The sequence below is a fragment of the Tetrao urogallus genome, assembly GCF_951394365.1.
Source record: "Tetrao urogallus genome assembly, chromosome: 8".
Lineage (NCBI taxonomy): Eukaryota > Metazoa > Chordata > Aves > Galliformes > Phasianidae > Tetrao > Tetrao urogallus.
In genome coordinates this window covers 7,268,234-7,286,642 of record NC_136821.1, presented here as the reverse complement: position 1 = coordinate 7,286,642, position 18,409 = coordinate 7,268,234, and the positions used below count along the sequence as shown (strand labels likewise).

Here is an 18,409-nt window from a genome sequence, read left to right as displayed (position 1 = left end):
CTTGCACGCGTGCTTACCTGTTGTTTGAAAGATTTTCACTAGAATGCCTATACCTCATGAATTATCAAATAGACACCTCAAATAGTTTGAGGTGCATAAGTCATCTGCGTTGTTTTTTATTTTTATTTTTTGTCAAACTAATTCCTTGGAGTATCTGAATTTACAGAAATGCAGTTTTACCTTTTGCAGAACTTACAACGTGTTTTTGGAATTTGCATGCTGCACGCTTCACCTGCTTGCTTCAGTGCTAGACCAGTAGATAAATTATTGCAAAGTCTAGATTTACTTTGTAATCATCCCTCACATCTTTCTGAAAGTCTCATACCACATCTGTCAAAGATAGACCTCTTAATAAACATTTATATATAATATATATTTATAATAAACATAATAAACAAACATGTGTCTCCTGGCATGGTGGGTCCACCTCATATATTTGAAATGCTTTGGGTTTTGTTTGTTTAATTATTTTGTTTTTGTTTATTTTAACTTGCTGTTTGTAATCTCCTGGGTTTTATTCCTTTATTAATACTGAATAGGTTACAAATGGTGTGGGTTTTTATCATGAATCGAATGAGCTCCCAGAGCAGTTCATCTTCTCAGCGTAGAAGAATGGCTCTAGGAATTGTCATTCTTCTCCTTGTTGATGTGATATGGGTTGCCTCTTCAGAACTCACTTCTGTAAGTATTGCTGCATGCATCTTAAACGAATCCTATTTAAGAGGAAAAGCTCAGAGGGAATATAGTCTCTCACACTCAGTAGGTTTGAACCTCTTTACGTTCTTTTCAATAAGGGGAAGACAGTGGCCTTTGGTTACTGAAGTCACTTGTGTATGCTACAAGTTATGAACAAGCTCAACTTGGTGACTATTGGCTTCAGTATAGAAGATGTTAATGACAGTTTTAAAACGAAACAAAGTAAGCTCATGAAAATGTACTATAATCAGGGAATTCACTTTGTTTACTGCCAAATACTGCCAATACTGTTTGATTAAATAATACCTAAACTTTCTGTGAGTAGTAAATGAATTGTGGCACTACAGGTTAGGTGGTATGGTAGACTTAGAACATCCACAAGTCTAGGATCAAAGGCCTTGTGTGTTATGGAGTTGCAGCCTGTAATTGTGGAAAAGTTTGTGGTAATCAGCTCAGTCTGTCAGTCCAAAAACTGGCCTGGTATTTACTTAACATTAAGCTTTAGGACCTTAAGCAGAGCTTTAGCAATAGAAATTGAATTTTTAATAAATTCTAAATTAATAAATAATTCAGGTTCCTAAACAGTTGGAATTATGGTCATTATCAGTTTCGAAAGGAGACATATAAAAGTGTTTTGTGCATTAGCATGCTGTTATTAATATGACATTTTTTCCAATGACCTGGCGGAAACGCTGCTGATACTGAAATGTTACTGAAAATAATGTTTTCTGGTCTGTGGTCACTGTGTTACTGCTTATAAAATTGGTCTTTTATTTAGGAATATTTGCATATAAGTGTGTTTTTAGTCTTAATTGAGTTCAATAGCAAATCAATACATTGGTTAGTAAGCAAAAAGTAGCTTTCCTTTGGTGGTATAGTACCTTAAAAGAAGCTATTTAAGATAGTTTGGGGGGACAGTGTCCCCAGAATAGGTGGGACCCCTTGTCTTTTGATCGTGGTTGCCAGGACTTGGAGCACTGATTTTTGGAAACCAGACTGTCCTTCTTTTGTTATGCTTCTGTTGCTCGCAGACTGCTGCTTAATCTGCATCCAGAAATTGGAGGCCACATCCAGAAATTAATTCAAAACACAGAACTTGATCTGAAGCTCACACTGTTTCTGTAATAGCTTAAGGGATGGCAATTGAGCGTTGACAAGTTACAATATGTAATATGTATCTTATACTGAATGAGAAGTTGAAGATAGATTTTTTCAGAAGTATTCATCATTTCGTTCTTTGTTATTTCAACTTCATTTATTTATATATATTTGAATCTGTTCATTCGCTGTCATGAATTCCAACATAACCAGTAATTTTGGATACTGCAATTATTTTCTTTCCACAGTACGTTTTTACAAAGTACAACAAACCTTTTTTCAGTACATTTGCAAAAACATCTATGTTTGTTCTATACCTCTTGGGATTTATTGTTTGGAAACCGTGGAGGCAGCAATGTACTCGTGGTTTTCGTGGAAGGCATGCAGCTTTTGTAAGTATTTTAACTTTATAACTGCTTAGTGTTGTAGAAGTTTGTATAGAATAATCTAAAATAGGCAAACAAAAATTGTATGCTTGCTTAAATAAATGTTTTAAGTCAAGCATTTACAAGTTGAATCGTGGCACAGGCAGAGTAGACAATCATAATAGCCTCAAGAGTAAGAAACTGAAAGTAGAAAAGTATGAAGTATGTGAGGAATCCTGAGAAATGCTCTACTGAGCCAGAGCATTGGCCATTTAGCCTTGTAGTTAATCTTAAATGGTTGCAGGGGATGATTCTTTTCAAGAAGAGCTGATGAGCCTCACTGCTATGGGCCCTTCTACTTCCCCTACATCTGTAACCAATTGAATTAGTATTCGAACATAAATTTTATTAATGACCCTTTTTATGTCTGGCAGAACTGTGAACTGGTTGTTTGTTTTTTTTTTTTTAAAAGAGATTTTGAGGTTTTTAAAGTTGTATTTAGAGCCATGATTTTTTTTTTTTTTTTTTCCTGATCTTAACCCCGTACTTGGTAACTTTTATGCATGTGAATGGCCTTCTGTTGCTCATCCTAGAACTGGGCACAGTTTGTGCTAGAGTCTAAAATTATTACAGAAACAGAGGCACTTTCTAAGGAAGTGAAAGATGTTGAAGAGTGCTTGTTCCATGCCAGAGTTTCAGAATGCTGAGCAGCAGGACTCAGGAAGCAGTAAGGCATTTGGCCTGATGCTATTCTTGCACTCAAGTAACAGAAAAGGTGATCCGAGAACATGTAGTTAATAACATCTCTTCATAGAGATGAGCTGTATGAAAAGAACTGATTTCAGTCCTTCTGAATATGTCAGACTTCCCTGATAGTGATAGCTGTACTTGTAGTGGTTAAACAGACTGCTGAGTGCAGTGCTGTGTCAAAGGTAATGATGCAGTCATCTTGTGAACTGATTTTTTTGCAGAGCTTTTTTGTTTTTCAAGCAGTTTAGTTAAATATTCAACAATATAATTACTACAAGTGCCTTTAAAATACCTTGTGTTTATCAACCTGAACAAAAATGGCAAACTTATAGATTGCTATTTCAACTGTGATTGTTTAGGTAAAGACACCTTACTGTAAGCCCTTTTCCACATCAAAGACTTCATTTAGCAGATACCATCTATTACCAGAACTGTAGAACAATCAACTGCCAATCAGGGAACAGGGGTAACAGCCTTGTTAGCTTGTGGAAAGGAAGAGGAAAAATAATAGCTGACTCATCCTAATTGAAATCTTGTTAAAACTAAGTCAAGAGTTCCATGCTTTTATGCGAAGGAGTTTTGTCTCAGTAAAAGAAATAAAAAGAATATTGTAGTGTATGTGCAATAACTTAGGGGAGTGTCTCACTAACTAAACTTTAAGTTTTGGCATTCTAACAGCTGGAGACCTGGGTATTGCATTCAGTGGTGTCACTCAAGATAAAGGGAATTGCTGAAATAGAGTTATTTTTTGAACTTCTAAGCCTTGTTGATTATTGGAGTGGGGATGCTGGGGAAAGAATTGTAACAGAACTACAGGAAAAAAAAAAACATTAAGAAACTTGATCTCAAAATAGCATCATAGTGTTATATTTAAGGGTCTTTTAATTAGTTTGCAGATGCTGAGGGTTATTTTGCTGCTTGTACAACAGATAATGCTGTGAACAGTTCTCTGGTAAGTTCCTTAATTTATGAAAGTTGGTGCTTTATATTTTAACATGACACCATTATCCTGACTTCTTGCCTTTAAAGTGTGATCTACTTTTACGTAACACCTTTTGGTAAAGGAAAATAGTAACTTAAATATTACCAATAAGTACTGCAAATAGCGTTGCTACACTGTATAATCAAAGAATATTAGGCTGTTATAATCACAAAATAAACAAGAGAGTTAAGGCAAAGTAGACTATGATAACAAAAGAGAATAAATGGAAGGCTTACCCTTATGCTGGTCTCACCCACAAAACACCAGAAGAGGCAATCTCCAGAAGAGAACTTTCCCTACTGGTAGCAGCTCTTAAATAGGTCTAGGAGGAGTGCAGCCAGGCTCCACCCCTTCCAGCAGCACAGGTGAATTGCCTTCAGCTGTGCTCCTCTGGCTGACTCATGGCTTGCCTCAGGTGATCAATCAGAGGTTCTGGCCGTGACTCAGCAGTTCCCATACACACTCGTTATGGGAAATACAGATTCTCAGCTCAATGAAACACATATTTAAATATTTCGGTAATACTTTATGAAATAAATATTTATATTGCAAAAAGCAAATGTTTAGATATTCAGATCAGTAGCTGTCAAAACAAAATGTTGAGAACGAGTGGTAAAGCCAAACAACTTTCAAGACAAATAAACAGTATTCAGTTAGTTGAGTATCTTGTATGCTGTGTTACTGCATTGCAGTTGGAGACGAATGGACTGCCTTCCTCCTTCCACTGGATGAAGTGTTGCAGTGTACTGAATCAAATGCCAGTACTGGTATTCTGCTGATAAGCCAGATGGCATTTTTGTAGTCATTTTCATTGTCCATAAATGACAATTTGTTATGCTTCTGTTGCTCGCAGACTGCTGCTTAATCTGCATCCAGAAATCGGAGGCCACATCCAGAAATTAATTCAAAACACAGAACTTGATCTGAAGCTCACACTGTTTCTGTAATAGCTTAAGGGATGGCAATTGAGCACTGACAAGTTACAATATGTAATTTGTATTTTATACCGAATGAGAAGTTGAAGAGAGATTTTTCAGATTTCATTTTTTGTTATTTCAACTGAATTTATTCATCTGCATTTAAAAAATAATCTTATTAGTTTGCTCAATGCACTGTGATCATCTGACCCTAGAAGTAGGATTCACTGTAAAACAATTTGGTGTTAAACACTCACAAAAATTCAGGTCCTAAACAAGGAGCCTAATAAAAATGCAGCTACTGGAACATCTTTATTATTTGACTCCTACAGCTTATTAATTTAATTTTAATAAGCTGCTTAACTCTTGTCTTGTTGGCAGTTTGTTGAAACTCCTGCAAAGTATCTTGAATACTGGAGTTCTGTTCCCAAACATGTATTCTGACCTTTAGTTGTAGTTCACCAGTTTCAAATAGATTCATTTTTGTATAGATATGCCATATTTTCTGTTTCTAGTTTTGTGTTTGGACAGACGCTATAGACCTATGAAACTTCTGTGATTTTTGAGTTGTTTTCTAATTTTAAATCAGTAGGTTTTCATTTTTCAGGGATGACCTTTGTGTTCATGAGGGATATACTCAAAAGCACACAGTTGTCAAATGCCAGTATGTTGAATGTAATGTGTAGGTAATACATGAGCATTCTTGACATTCAATTAAAAATGATTTTCTTAGTATTCATCAATCTTTTTGTTGTGCTTAGTTTTGAAGAATGTAATTCTGCTTATAATTTAAATATCCTGCTTAATTGTATTTTACTTACACTGCATCTTTTCAGAGCGAACCTTTATATGTTCCTGTAAAGTTCCACGATTTGCCAACTGAAAAGAGTGGCAGTAATAATAATGATACAGAGAAAAGTGAGTAAAGATTTTCTGGAATGCTGAAATGCTAGTTCTTTGATTTATTTTCTTCTTCATTGATATAACTGCTGTCATGTTGCAGGACTTACCTTTTTTTTTTTCCTTTTCTTTTCCCTCTCCCTCTTCCCCTTAAATCTCATGATGCATGAATTGCAGTCTCATATTTACTTTCAGGTAGAGAAAACATAGGCCTATTGTTCAGTTTACCTTTCTTGGTCACTACAGATCCAGCCTATGTTTATCTCAAGGGACCAGCTGGGTTCAGTACTTGTGATTCTTTCCTTCTGGGCTTGTATGACCAGCAGCAGTGAGCCTCTGGAAAAACAAGCTATTGTCCTTTTTAGAGCAGGAGCAAAGCAGTCAAAGTAAGAATTTTACCAGTCTATGTGCATTCTGATTTTATTTGAGCTTTACTATCATGTGATAGTAGCTGAAGCAGGCCTAGCTGTCCCAGATAATTAAAGAAGTATTGGCTGTCAAAAAGTCCAGTTGTCTGATCCTCAGCAAAAGGGTCCCTGGTTATAAAGGGGAAAGTCTCTTTGTTAGTTTCTAAATGACATTTTTAGAATTGCTTTGTTAGGCTCTGCTGTCCTGTGGTAGCAGGTAAGAATCACTTGATGATTGCTTTAGCTGAAGGTTTGTTTGTTTATTTTGGTATTTTGGAAAATGAGGTATTGTTTCATATCAAATCAAATTAATATTTATATGTAGTGTGTAATGTTTTCGTTCCATAGGAAAATAATACTACGGTAATCTTATAAGTGAAATCTGGAACTGTCTAGTGCTGATACTCTGGCTAGTTAGGGATTTCAAATGAGGAAGTGACCTTGTGATCTCTGCTAAGCTTTGACAACTGGTGGACACTCTCATACTCTGAATAACTGGCCTTGCAGTTAGGTATAGTTGTGTGTAGTTTTTGGTTAACTTTATTAGATTAATAGTCAATCTTGCTTGTAATATCTATCAGAATAATTCCTAACTAAAACTTCATTGTTGTCTTGTGGGTATTTTTGACAGGAAAGATGCTGTTTTCAATGATGTGGATTTTTTTTTTTTTTAATAGACAACTGTGCTGATTTAAAGCAGTAATTGTATTTTGCCTCAGTAGCAACCTACCAAATAGCAAAAAACAGTACTGTAAGAAATAAAAATTGTGGGAAGTCTTCTATTTGGATAAAAACTTGTCATAAATTGGGGATCAATGCTATATTAAAACATGATAGTTTTATTAGCATGTTGTGTTGTCTGCAGAAGTTTAATGATCCCGTGCAACTTTTTTTTTTCTCTTAAGCTCCCAAAAAGCCTCGCGTGAGGTTCAGTAATATCATGGAGATTCGGCAGCTCCCATCGAGCCACGCGCTGGAAGCAAAGTTGTCTCGCATGTCTTACCCAGCAGTTAAGGAGCAGGAATCAATATTAAAAACTGTAGGAAAACTCACTGCAACTCAAGTAGCAAAGATTAGCTTTTTCTTTTGCTTTGTGGTATGTGCTCTGGTGGTTTTTTTGTTTGTTTGTTTCCAGAAAACTGTAGATTGCAATTAAAACTTGTACAATAGTAGTGAAAATTATCTATGGAGTATTGAGAGGAATTGTATTCTTTATGCCTCTTTTTCTAAAAAATATTGTCAATAGTAAAACCTGCCTCATGCTGAACATAAGTGTGCAACTCCTTGAAAGGAGGATAACAGAAATCCTGGGGTTATAGTTAGCTGTAATGGCAGCTGTAAAAGATTCACAGTGATTTCCATGCTTTCAGGTCCTATTGTTCAATGTTAGATATATTTAATGCAGCAAAATCACAGATCACAGATCACAGAATCACAGAATCACCCGGGTTGGAAGGGATCTCAAGGATCATGTAGTTCCAACCCCCCTGCCTAGCAGGGCCACCAAACATACACATTTAGATCAGGTTGCCCAGGACCCCATCCAACCTGGCCTTGAACACGTCCAAGGACGGGGCATCCACAACCTCCCTGGGCAGCCCGTTCCAGGGCCTAACCACTCTCCTTGTAAAGAACTTCCCCCTAACATCCAACCTAAATCTTCACTCCTTCAACTTGGATCCATTTCCCCTAGTCCTGCTACTGTCAGCCCTTCTGAAGAGTTTACTCCCCTCCTGGGTGTAGGTTCCCTTCAGGTATTGATAGGCTGCAATGAGGTCGCCCCGCAGCCTTCTCCAGGCTGAACAAGCCCAACTCCCTCAGCCTCTCCTCATAGGGGAGGTGCTCCAGCCCCCTGATCATCTTAGTTGCCCTCCTCTGGACCCTTTCCAATATCTCCATGTCTTTCTTGTACTGAGGGCTCCACACCTGGACACAGTACTCCAGATGGGGCCTCACAAGAGCCAAGTAGAGACAGAGGACAATCACCTCCCTGTCCCTGCTGACCACCCCTCTCCTGATGGAGCCCAGGATCCCATTTGCCTTTCGAGCTGCCAGAGCGCACTGCTGGCTCATGTTAAGTCTCTCGTCCATCAGGACCCCCCAGGTCCTTCTCTGCCGAGCTGCTCTCGAGGACCACTCCTCCCAGCCTGTACAGGTGCCTGGGGTTCTTCCGGCCCAAATGCAAGACCTTGCACTTTGCCGTGTTGAACCTCATTAGGTTCACCCGAGCCCAGCTTTCCAGCCTGTCGAGGTCCCTCTGAATGGCATCCCTTCCTTCCACTGTATCAACCGCACCACTCAGCTTGGTGTCGTCAGCAAACTTGCTGAGGGTGCACTCAATTCCCTCATCGATGTCATTGATAAAGATGTTAAAGAGCACCGGTCCCAAGACAGACCCTTGGGGGACACCACTTGTTACCGGCCTCCACCTGGACATAGAGCCATTGACCACCACCCTCTGTCTGCGGCCTTTCAACCAATTGCTTATCCATCGGGTCGTCCACCCATCAAATCCACTTCCCTCCAATTTGGAGATGAGGATGTGGTGACCATGAGGATGTGGTTTGACCATGTCAAAGGCCTTGCTAAAATCTGGAGTTACATCTACACAGGCTTCAATGAAAATGGTCTGAATGTATTTCCATGTATATACACATGCAGATCTTCTAGACTGAAGTTATTACATTCAAAAGAAGTCCCACTCATGGATGCTGCTAATAGCACGTCTGTGTATTTCTTCTTGGACTGTACAAATAGCCTTGTCTAAGACTTCAGAGAGTAACTTTCTTGTCCATCTGAGGTTTTCCTAATGAGATGTAAATGAAGAAATGTTTAAGCACTTGCTGCTTTTTATATTTGAGGGAACTGACCAACATGAATCTTTCCAAAGTTTTCTGAGGCATTAAGTGTAAGTGTTGTTTGCTTTTTAGAACGAAGATTAGGCTGACTAATGTCCCATGTATCTTGGGAAATTTCTTTGCAGCCCATCTGCAGTAATTATCTTGTTTTGCAAGTTCTTCAAGATAAAAGCACCTTTAGATAATGTGTTACCATTATGTTATTTAATTATGTTGAAGTTCTGAAGTATATTATTCCATCATTACACATGTAGCTGAATGTGGTTGGTTTAATTTTGTTCTAATTTTGTCTCTGTCATGTAATGTAATCACGAAATTATTTTTCTCATTCTCCAGTGGTTCTTGGCAAATTTCTCTTACCAAGAAGCTCTATCAGATACCCAAGTTGCCATAGTTAATATCTTGTCTTCAACCTCTGGTAGGTTTCAATTACACAGTCAGATGTGCATTATAAAGCTTTATAACATAGAATTATTTTTGGTTGTGTACACATTACTTGTAATGTTTTAGCTGTGTTTTTGGGGAAATGATGAGGCTTAAAACTGTTTGAGAAGATCTATTTTAAATGTCACTATGTAGTTGCAAAGTCTTAGGCTTTCTTTATGATTTCACTGCTTTTTGCTTATCGAGGAGTGTATGTGTGTGTGTCTATAATTAAAGTGAGTTTGAAGGAAGGTGGTATAAGGTTTGTCAAATAGATACAACCCAGAGTAAAGCTATCTTGGTAATTTAATAGAAGACTTTTTGGGTGCATAGATCTTAAACCAAATCTAAATATTGTATATATATATATATCCTTATTATGGGTGCTGAGATCATGTATTTGAAATGAGTATGTGAAATATAAAGCATAAAGCATCAGTGCTCTTTTCTGAGCAAACTAGAGCAAAACTGAATTGTATAAACTCTTCTCATTTTGTCTTGCAGGGCTTTTTACTTTAATCTTAGCTGCAGTCTTTCCAAGTAACAGTGGAGATAGATTTACTCTGTCCAAATTATTGGCAGTTTTTCTAAGGTAAGATAATGCAATAGAGCATTTAATCAAAAACTCCATGATATGCTGAGAAGGCAAAGATACCTATGGTGTCTGTGACAATATACTGATGTGCTTTTAAATCCTTGCTCCTCAGAGAAATTGAGGAAAATGTCTTTTTAAATACTGCATATTATGAACAGTTATCAAGTTCATGGTTGCATAGGAAAATAAGATTAATCAAGTTTCTGTTGGAAATATGGGGTTACTTTTTAAGCTCTGATTTCTCAACGTATATTGGAAAAATGGAGGTGACTTGACATGTGATGTCTTGTCAGCCTGCTTTATTAGATGCCTGGTGCACTGTATGGGGGAGCTTTTTTGTTTGTTTTATATCTTTGGATCAGGTCTTAACAATATGGTATTTCTTTTGGCTATGCCAAAAGTTAGTTGTTATGGTTAATTAAGACCATGAAAAGGTTGAACTCTTATGAAATTTTTGTTCTCCTTCCTTTTTTTCATCTTAAAAAGCTTTTGTGTTTTAAGTAGCATTTTGCATTTCTTCTTTTTTGCTAGCATTGGTGGTGTGGTACTTGTTAACCTTTCTGGATCTGAGAAATCTCCTGGAAGAGATACAATAGGTATTTACTTACTTTATAACTGTAGATTGTGCGGTGATGAGTACCATCTCTTGATAATACTCAGGGTGTTGTACTGAAGTTGTGTTTCATACTTCACACTTCACAACCTGTCTCTGTAGTTTCAACTTCTAAAGCTAGTTTATAGCTTAACTGACTCAGCGTGTACATTTTTGAGCTTCTTTCTGCATTTTCCATATTCTTTACATAGTGAGGGATTCCATAACAAAGAGTTTGTATCTCTGACAACTTTGTAATAGGCATGTTTTGAATAGCTGATCCTAATGCATGTGACAAGTGACGTATCTTAAGCTGGTGTTTTTCATCTTTACAGGTTCCCTTTGGTCTCTTGTAGGAGCAATGCTGTATGCTGTGTATATAGTGATGATAAAAAGAAAAGTAGATAGAGAAGATAAACTCGATATACCAATGTTCTTTGGTAAGAATAAAAACAATGTTACTGAAAATTATAATTCAGTGTGATTAAAATCTTTGCAGTCAAGCAACTAACATATACGAACAGTTAAAGGCCTTAGAATAGCAGTGCAAGTAGAGAAGGCTTGCTTTTGCCATGGTTAATGAGTACTTAGGAAACTAGTTGTGTGAGAGGTTTCTTTTTGTACTCCCAACGGTCACAGATAACGCGACCTGTAGGAATGTGGACAGACCCTTTTGATTCAGTGGATTTCTTTCTTGTCAGTTTCAAAACTGTGAATATCTGTTCTAAGCGGTGTTTGTTAGTGTAAGGTAAAGTTTCTTACATTCCTCTCTCTGAAAGACCTAAAATCTTGATTTGTTGTGTATGTTATGTGCATTGTTAGAATAGCAGAGTTCAAGATTTCAGTTGTTAATGCTGAACGATATTTATTTTCATTAACTTAATATTGCTTTTATACTCAGGTTTTGTAGGACTGTTCAATCTGTTGCTGCTATGGCCGGGGTTTTTTCTGCTTCACTATACTGGCTTTGAGGCATTTGAGTTTCCCAGTAAACTGATATGGATGTGCATTGTCATTAACGGCCTTATTGGAACAGTTCTGTCAGAGTTCCTGTGGTTATGGTATGTACTATTCATGTAAATTTCACAGTTTAAATTGTCTTAACTATGTCAGCAAATATTGGGATGTTAAATTGGTAGGATTTTTGCTTTCTAGCCTTGAGTTGCAGGGTGTCATCTATTCAATCATGATGTCCTGTTTAAGAGCAGCAGCTTTCTTTAAAGAGCAAGTGATGTGTGTGTTATATAGAGAATTTATTAAGAGATTGTGTGCATAGTTCACTATAGAACTCAAATTTTGAGATGAAAAGACTTGGCAGTATAGAGTCACAGTAGTGATAGGATAGCATGAATTTCTTTTTTAACATTCTTCAGTTTCTGAGGCTGTGTGGAAATATGAGTCAGAATCCAGTAAATAAGAATTCTGTAGTTGATGTGCTTTTTTAAGTCTTCAGAGAAATAGTGCACCAAATCACATTAAAATGCTCTAATCACCAAAGTATGGTAATTCATACATCAGCCTACCTTTTGTTCATTTAATGATAGCATAAGTCTGGCTTGGTCTGCACCAGAGGGTGGAACTGGAGATTTCTAGGTGAAAAGCTCAAAAACTATAGCAGATCTGAAAACTTTTGTGTATCTCCTGGAGGGACAGTGTTATTTAGGAAATTTCATAATGATGTTTTTATATTTATTGGCAATTTTTTAACCAGTCCTAGTTAAAAAGCATTGCAGAATATATTCTCATCTAACTTTGCTTAGTTTATTGATTACATACTTTTGTGATGCTAATGCCTTCGTATAAGGTTAGAGTAGACTACAGCATTGGTTGTTAAAAGGTTAAATGCAATTTCAATACAAGCAATACTAAAAAGCTTACAAAGACAATGAAAACACTGTTGGCTCATCTCAAAATCACGTACTGGCATGGGGGTAAGAATGTGCTAGCACTGATTTTCAGTGCGTCTCAAGGATGAGAAGAATTGACTTTGTTTTAAACAAAGAAATAAAAGAATCCAGGTACCTCTGAAATGGAAGACCCCAGCCCACTAGTGACCATCATTGATTTGATTTGAAATGGGTAGATAGCATCTTGTATTCATTTTCTTCACATGGTAGAACACACTGTTTCATAGAGAAGTGTTTGCTAATGAGACTCACTTTATACTTGGCAACTTCTGACTAAGGCAGTCGTATTTTAATTGTACTGTATGCATTTCACTTGATATCAACATGGCTCAGACAATTAAACTCATTTATAGAGCATTTGGGTTGCACTGAAGTGCAGACGATCTCTAGGAGCTCACGTATTATCTTAGGTCTGTAGTTGCATATTCTTTTGAGGTTTTTTTTTTCTTTCCAACTCTATTCTGTAAATGGGTTCTTTGCAAAACTGAATACTATTTGCAAATAAATTTGGGAAGAATGGTTAGTTTTCTGTGGCTGCTGCTGATACACGCACACAGTTTTGTTGTTCTGTCACTTAAGAACAGAAATAATATGATTTTTGGTTGTTTTTTTTTGTTTTTGTTTTTTTTTTGCACCTAAATGATTTAGAAGACTTACATTTTTTGCTTATGTAATATGATGAGACCACTTGTACCAAGCAGAGAAGTCTCACTAAAACTCAGAAGAATTATTTGAAGGATGCATTGTAGCAGACACAGTCTGTTAGCTTAATTTCTCTATTGGTCAAAAATATTTATCTTTTTGGATAAGATTTCTTGACACGGGTAACTTTTTTTTTTAAATTAATGAGATAGGCAAGTTGGATTTATTTGCTGATACTAAATTATTTCAAGATGGGAACACAGTGCAGATTTTTCTACTTAAAGTCCCTGTGTGTGAGGTAGTGCATCCTCAGTCATCTCAGAAGATTTGTATGGGAAATAAACCTAATTCCAGTAGGCATCAGTAGTCTACATAAGAAGTATATGCAGTTTTATAAATCTTTGACAGTATGGATGTCACAAATTCTGATTATTACATAAACAACTGAAAGTTAAACTTGATCAAATTTCTTCTGCAGCTTGATGTATTACTTTAGTTGTCTTTTGACTTTGAGGTAAGACTTCTTTACTATTTTAATTATTGTTTTCTAGGGGCTGCTTTCTTACCTCATCACTGATAGGCACACTTGCTCTAAGCCTTACGATACCTCTGTCCATAATAGCTGACATGTGCATGCAAAAGGTAATGTATTGCTAAGTTTTGAGCATTGGTAACAGGCTCAGACTTCTCTCCTTTTTTTTCCCCAATTCAATGGCAGAGTTATTTTAAATGATGTATACAATGAGTAGTATTTTGCTTTTACTGTCACTTGTTAAGAACTGTTGAACTGCATTGTAATTAATCCTTTTCTTATATTGACGGTTACAGTAATTTTGCACTTTATCACTTGCATACTTTAGTGTTGTGCACACACATATGTATATGTGTATATATATATATATGTGTGTGTATATATATGTATATGATTAAGATAATGCTTGGATGAAAAGTACCCTAAGTCATTGATAATGCCTGGAGAAATGTTTTATTGTAACAGGAATTTTTCAGAATTAAAGTACAGTGCATCTCAAGGCATTCACAGAATTGCCCATCTTGAAATTAATGATGAAATCAAAATCCTATATGTTTATTGCAGAGGCATGTAAAAGCTACCAGGCTTAACTGCACATTGTTAGGCTGATGTGGATGTTAGCTTTCGTGTAACTGTCCTCAATTGAAGTTGGTAACTTTCAATTCTTGCTGAGCTAGTAGCTGTGGATAAATCCTGCATACATGGGGGAAAAAGAATCAGATAACCAGTTTAGAATAGAAGCTATATGAAGTTAGCTTATATTACTCTTATAGCTTTACCAACGTTTTTCTTCTTGTGCTGATTGGGTAGAATTTTCAGTTTTTAAGTATTTATTTATGCATGAACTCCAGTTCTGAATATTTGAATTTAATATTTAATCAGTGGCAGGGAATATAAAATTCTTCATTTAATATGAATAATTATTATTTTGCGTATCCTGCAAGGATACGATTACTGTCTTTTTGTCTTTAAGTTGAAGTCAAGGAATTGTTTCTATTTCCTGAAGGCAGGATCAGTTACTTGTTTCTGGTCTTTACTTTGGATTTAAATCCATACTGTTAAAAATTTAATTTCCGAAGTTAAATTTTAATTTGGAAGTTAAGCCATCTGTTTAACTTTTTGGAAATAGCTTTCAAAACTCATTTTCTTTCTAACACATTTATTGTTCAAGAGATCTTCATTGAAATCATGATAGTGACTTTTTTGACAGGGCATCCCCATCCTCCAACATGGCTACAAATTTCACATCTCTCAGTGTAGATACAGGTGTCTGTAGCATTGCTAAACTGTAAGCATTGCCATTGCATGCTTGCTTGCATTTTGACCATTGGTAACATCTGTATTTCATTTACAGTAGGTGTGCATATACCTGTGTGGGATGGAGAGGCTGCAAGAGGGCGTTATGGGTGGCGTTTTTTTGTTTGTTTGTTTGTTTTAAATTTAGAAAGCTGGGGATAAAATTATGTGCTTGGTAATGTGTTCTCTGTGCTGAAAAGTATGAATTGGTCAGCATTTGGGCACCGCGGCCTAACTACAGTCTGTGACCAAAATACAAGAAGTTAAAGAACTGGGATGACAACTCTTCATGTGAATCAGGAATTAGTCACATAATAGCTTAACTGAAGGTGGTAGAAGTTAAAATGACAAAATTATCCAAACTCAGAACTAAGCATACAGTACTCCTGAATTTTCAGGTAGACCGATGGTTGCAGTCTGTTGACTTCTGTTTGCTTACACTGCTTTGATTTTTCTCTTGACTGCAAATATGGTTGTGTTGAGTTTTCACACAGAGCTTACAATATGAAAATATGAGGAGACAAAAATTCTGGCAATATCTGGAATATAACTTAAACTGAGTGTTTCCTGAGTAGTATCTTTCCTGAACAAAAGTGGCTCGTATGTTATCTGTGGTAGTACAGTCTGTGACTTGTTTTCATTTACTAAATATGAGCTTTCTTCTGTTGTGCTTCTTTGCACAATACTTACACAGAAGAAATCAGTCAATGAACTTTGTACTTAGAATAGCTCATGCCAAAAAGAACCCACCAAAGTTGTATTTTACTCTTGCCTAATGTCATTGTGAATTTTGAGGAAGTAAAGCAGAAAAATATAAGGATAGAAATAATAAAGGGAAAGTCAAATTAGAAATTAAAAGGAGAAACAAACCCTGAATAAATACTTACGTGGTGAACATTCAAGATTCAGTTTGTTTAGTATTAGCTAAGTATTCAACATGGAAATACAGCACAAGCTTGCAGTTATTCCACCTGTAATAAAGCACTTGCTGGTAGGATATGTGCATTCGTTTTGCTGTTAAAACCTGCAGCGTTCACTTGTGATATAAACTGCAGCAAGGATGTAAATAGTTCATGATATATATTAAGGAAACAAAAGGGAAAAAAAAATAAATTTCATGTTTCAGAGAAAACCAGAACACTTCAGTGAAAGCTTAGACTGTTTTGTGAAGTACTTAATCTAAACTTTCTTCTGGAGCATGCTGAACACTGGAATGTGCTTTCCTAATTCTCCAGGAAGCATTTCTTCTCTAGGCTATTTAACCTGAGCAAACACAGAGCCCAGATCCTTAAAAACAAATTTCTTCATGTATTCATGCAATATCAAGGCATTTGAAATAAAATCATTTCTTAAAACTTTGTTGGATGACTTTCGGTTGATATTGGTAACTTGAGGGGAACTGACATTGTTAACTCCCTTTAAAATTATCACTATTATCACTGTGTTACTCCATTTAGTGTGTATTTGGTATTTATGAAAGAAAAAAAGCCCAAAAACCAAAACCAACCACATGCTGTTAACTGTCAGTCTACTTCATTCACATCTTGTATCTCATTTGCTCTTTTCATATTTCTCACTATTAAATCTTCACTTCCCTGTGTTGTCTCTGTTTATGTGCATCTTTCATAACCTGAACCTTCATTGCCTCTTCCACTCATCCCCCCTTTTTTCCATTTGCCACACCTGCCTCTTTCTGGAGGTTCTGCCCCAGGTACTTGCTGTTTCCTATTTCTTAATCGTCTTTACCTTGTTTGAGAAGGCTGCTTTGTCTTCCTCAGGGTAAATCCAATGCCTCACTTTTCTTAGGCATCTGTCTGCCAGGTGATGCCTCATACCACATCTAACAACTGCAGTTTATTAGATTTTGAGAGTGAGCATCAGTACTTGATATTGGGCATCAAAACTGTAACTTTTTTCCATGAAATCTCCAATTGTGTTTCCACCAGAGGGAGCTGTGCTTATGTTTCATTGCTCTGTTAGCCCTGCAGATGTTTCTTATGCACTCAGAATTCTTGCACCCTTGACTTCTGTAACCTTGTAAGTTTAAAACTGTCTCAGATGGTGATTGCTTGTAGTAGTAAAGGTACAAGGAGAATTTAGTTCAAACTGGACAAGTAACGTGCTCTGCTTTTTTTAAATGGAAAAAATATGGTAACTTTTGAGTTGCACAGTCTTATTTGTGGGCAGTAATTTCAGCAGTGACTGCTCAGACAGGATGTTCACAGTAAGTGGTCAGGTGCACAGATTTGTGAGGTGAGCTCTTTTGTCTGACCTGCTTGTCAAAGCTTTTATCAAAGTGTCCCAAGAGACTTCCTTATTTGGATCCAATAGATAGCTACAGCCTAAAAATGGGAGCGTATCCACACCACAGCACAAACTGTATTTTTGGCTGTATGGAGCAGAAGAAAGGTTATTCACCTATTAGAAGTAGCAGTGATTGTAGAAACTGTACCAAATAACTTGTGGAAATATTTGTAGTATTTCAACCAATTCAAAAGAACTGAAAGTGCACTTTAAGCTCATAAGTCGGGTTGATAATAGTTACTCTAATGCACAATATGCTTTTTTAGAAACACTGTTGAGTGACTGATGTTTGTATTTTGATTCCAGGTGCAGTTTTCTTGGCTGTTTTTTGCAGGAGCGATCCCTGTATTTTTTTCTTTTTTCATCGTAACTCTGTTATGTCATTATAACAACTGGGATCCTGTGATGGTGGGAATCAGAAGAGTTTTTGCCTTTATTTGTAGAAAACATCGAATTCAGAGGTAGGGTAACCACAAAATCCCATTCCCAATCTCATATCTCCTTTAGCCTTTCCGATATGCCATAGCCTTCTGTAAGCCACAGCACTCATACTGTATCTACCTGTATATATACCTGAAATCTGTTCATATTTCCAAAGAAGTTTCCTAGTAGCTATCACAGTTTTATTTATTTAATGTTGTTATGGTAGTTGCTATAGCCAGGAACATACAGTGAAAAATGTGTTAACTCTGTGAGTGGGGTTTGTATGTCTTGGCTATGGCTGCAGTTCAAACATCTGTCACTCACTTAGTACTTAATAAATGGGCTGTTTTGTGGCCAACATCTTACCATGTAATTGAAAAATATTTCTTTTCTTTTAAGAATGCCAGAAGAAAGTGAGCAGTGTGAAAGTCTTATTCCTATGCATAGTGTTTCACAAGATGGAGATAGCTGCTGTTCATAGGCAAAAGGTAATAAGCAATACAGTAAAAAGTGAGGACTGATTTTTCATGATGGCATTTGTTACGTAAAAACACCTCTTTCCAGAGCATCCAGTTAATCTTGTTCTGAATTGATAGGTAAAATTTTAAAGAAATGTGAAAATTACTTTTATTCTATACCAAGCATTATTCTTAGCTTTTTTCTGCCTTCAGTGGGTAAAGATGCAGTATATTACTACAGTATTACCTAAGAATACCTTAGGA

General features: G+C 36.5%; 1 protein-coding gene across 1 annotated transcript; it reads left to right on the top strand.

Annotated features, from left to right (window-relative positions):
• Positions 1-543: 543 nt before the first annotated feature.
• SLC35F5 (solute carrier family 35 member F5) lies at positions 544-18,168 on the top strand (the record flags this gene model as incomplete). The annotated part of the gene is made up of 13 exons (XM_079538787.1): positions 544-681; positions 2,043-2,186; positions 3,799-3,861; positions 5,645-5,726; positions 7,021-7,211; positions 9,310-9,391; positions 9,901-9,988; positions 10,523-10,587; positions 10,919-11,023; positions 11,485-11,644; positions 13,684-13,774; positions 17,571-17,725; positions 18,087-18,168. Exons 1-13 carry the CDS (start codon positions 547-549, stop codon positions 18,166-18,168), a joined length of 1,443 nt encoding a protein of 480 aa, XP_079394913.1. The 5' UTR covers positions 544-546.
• Between the last annotated feature and the right edge of the window lie 241 nt (positions 18,169-18,409).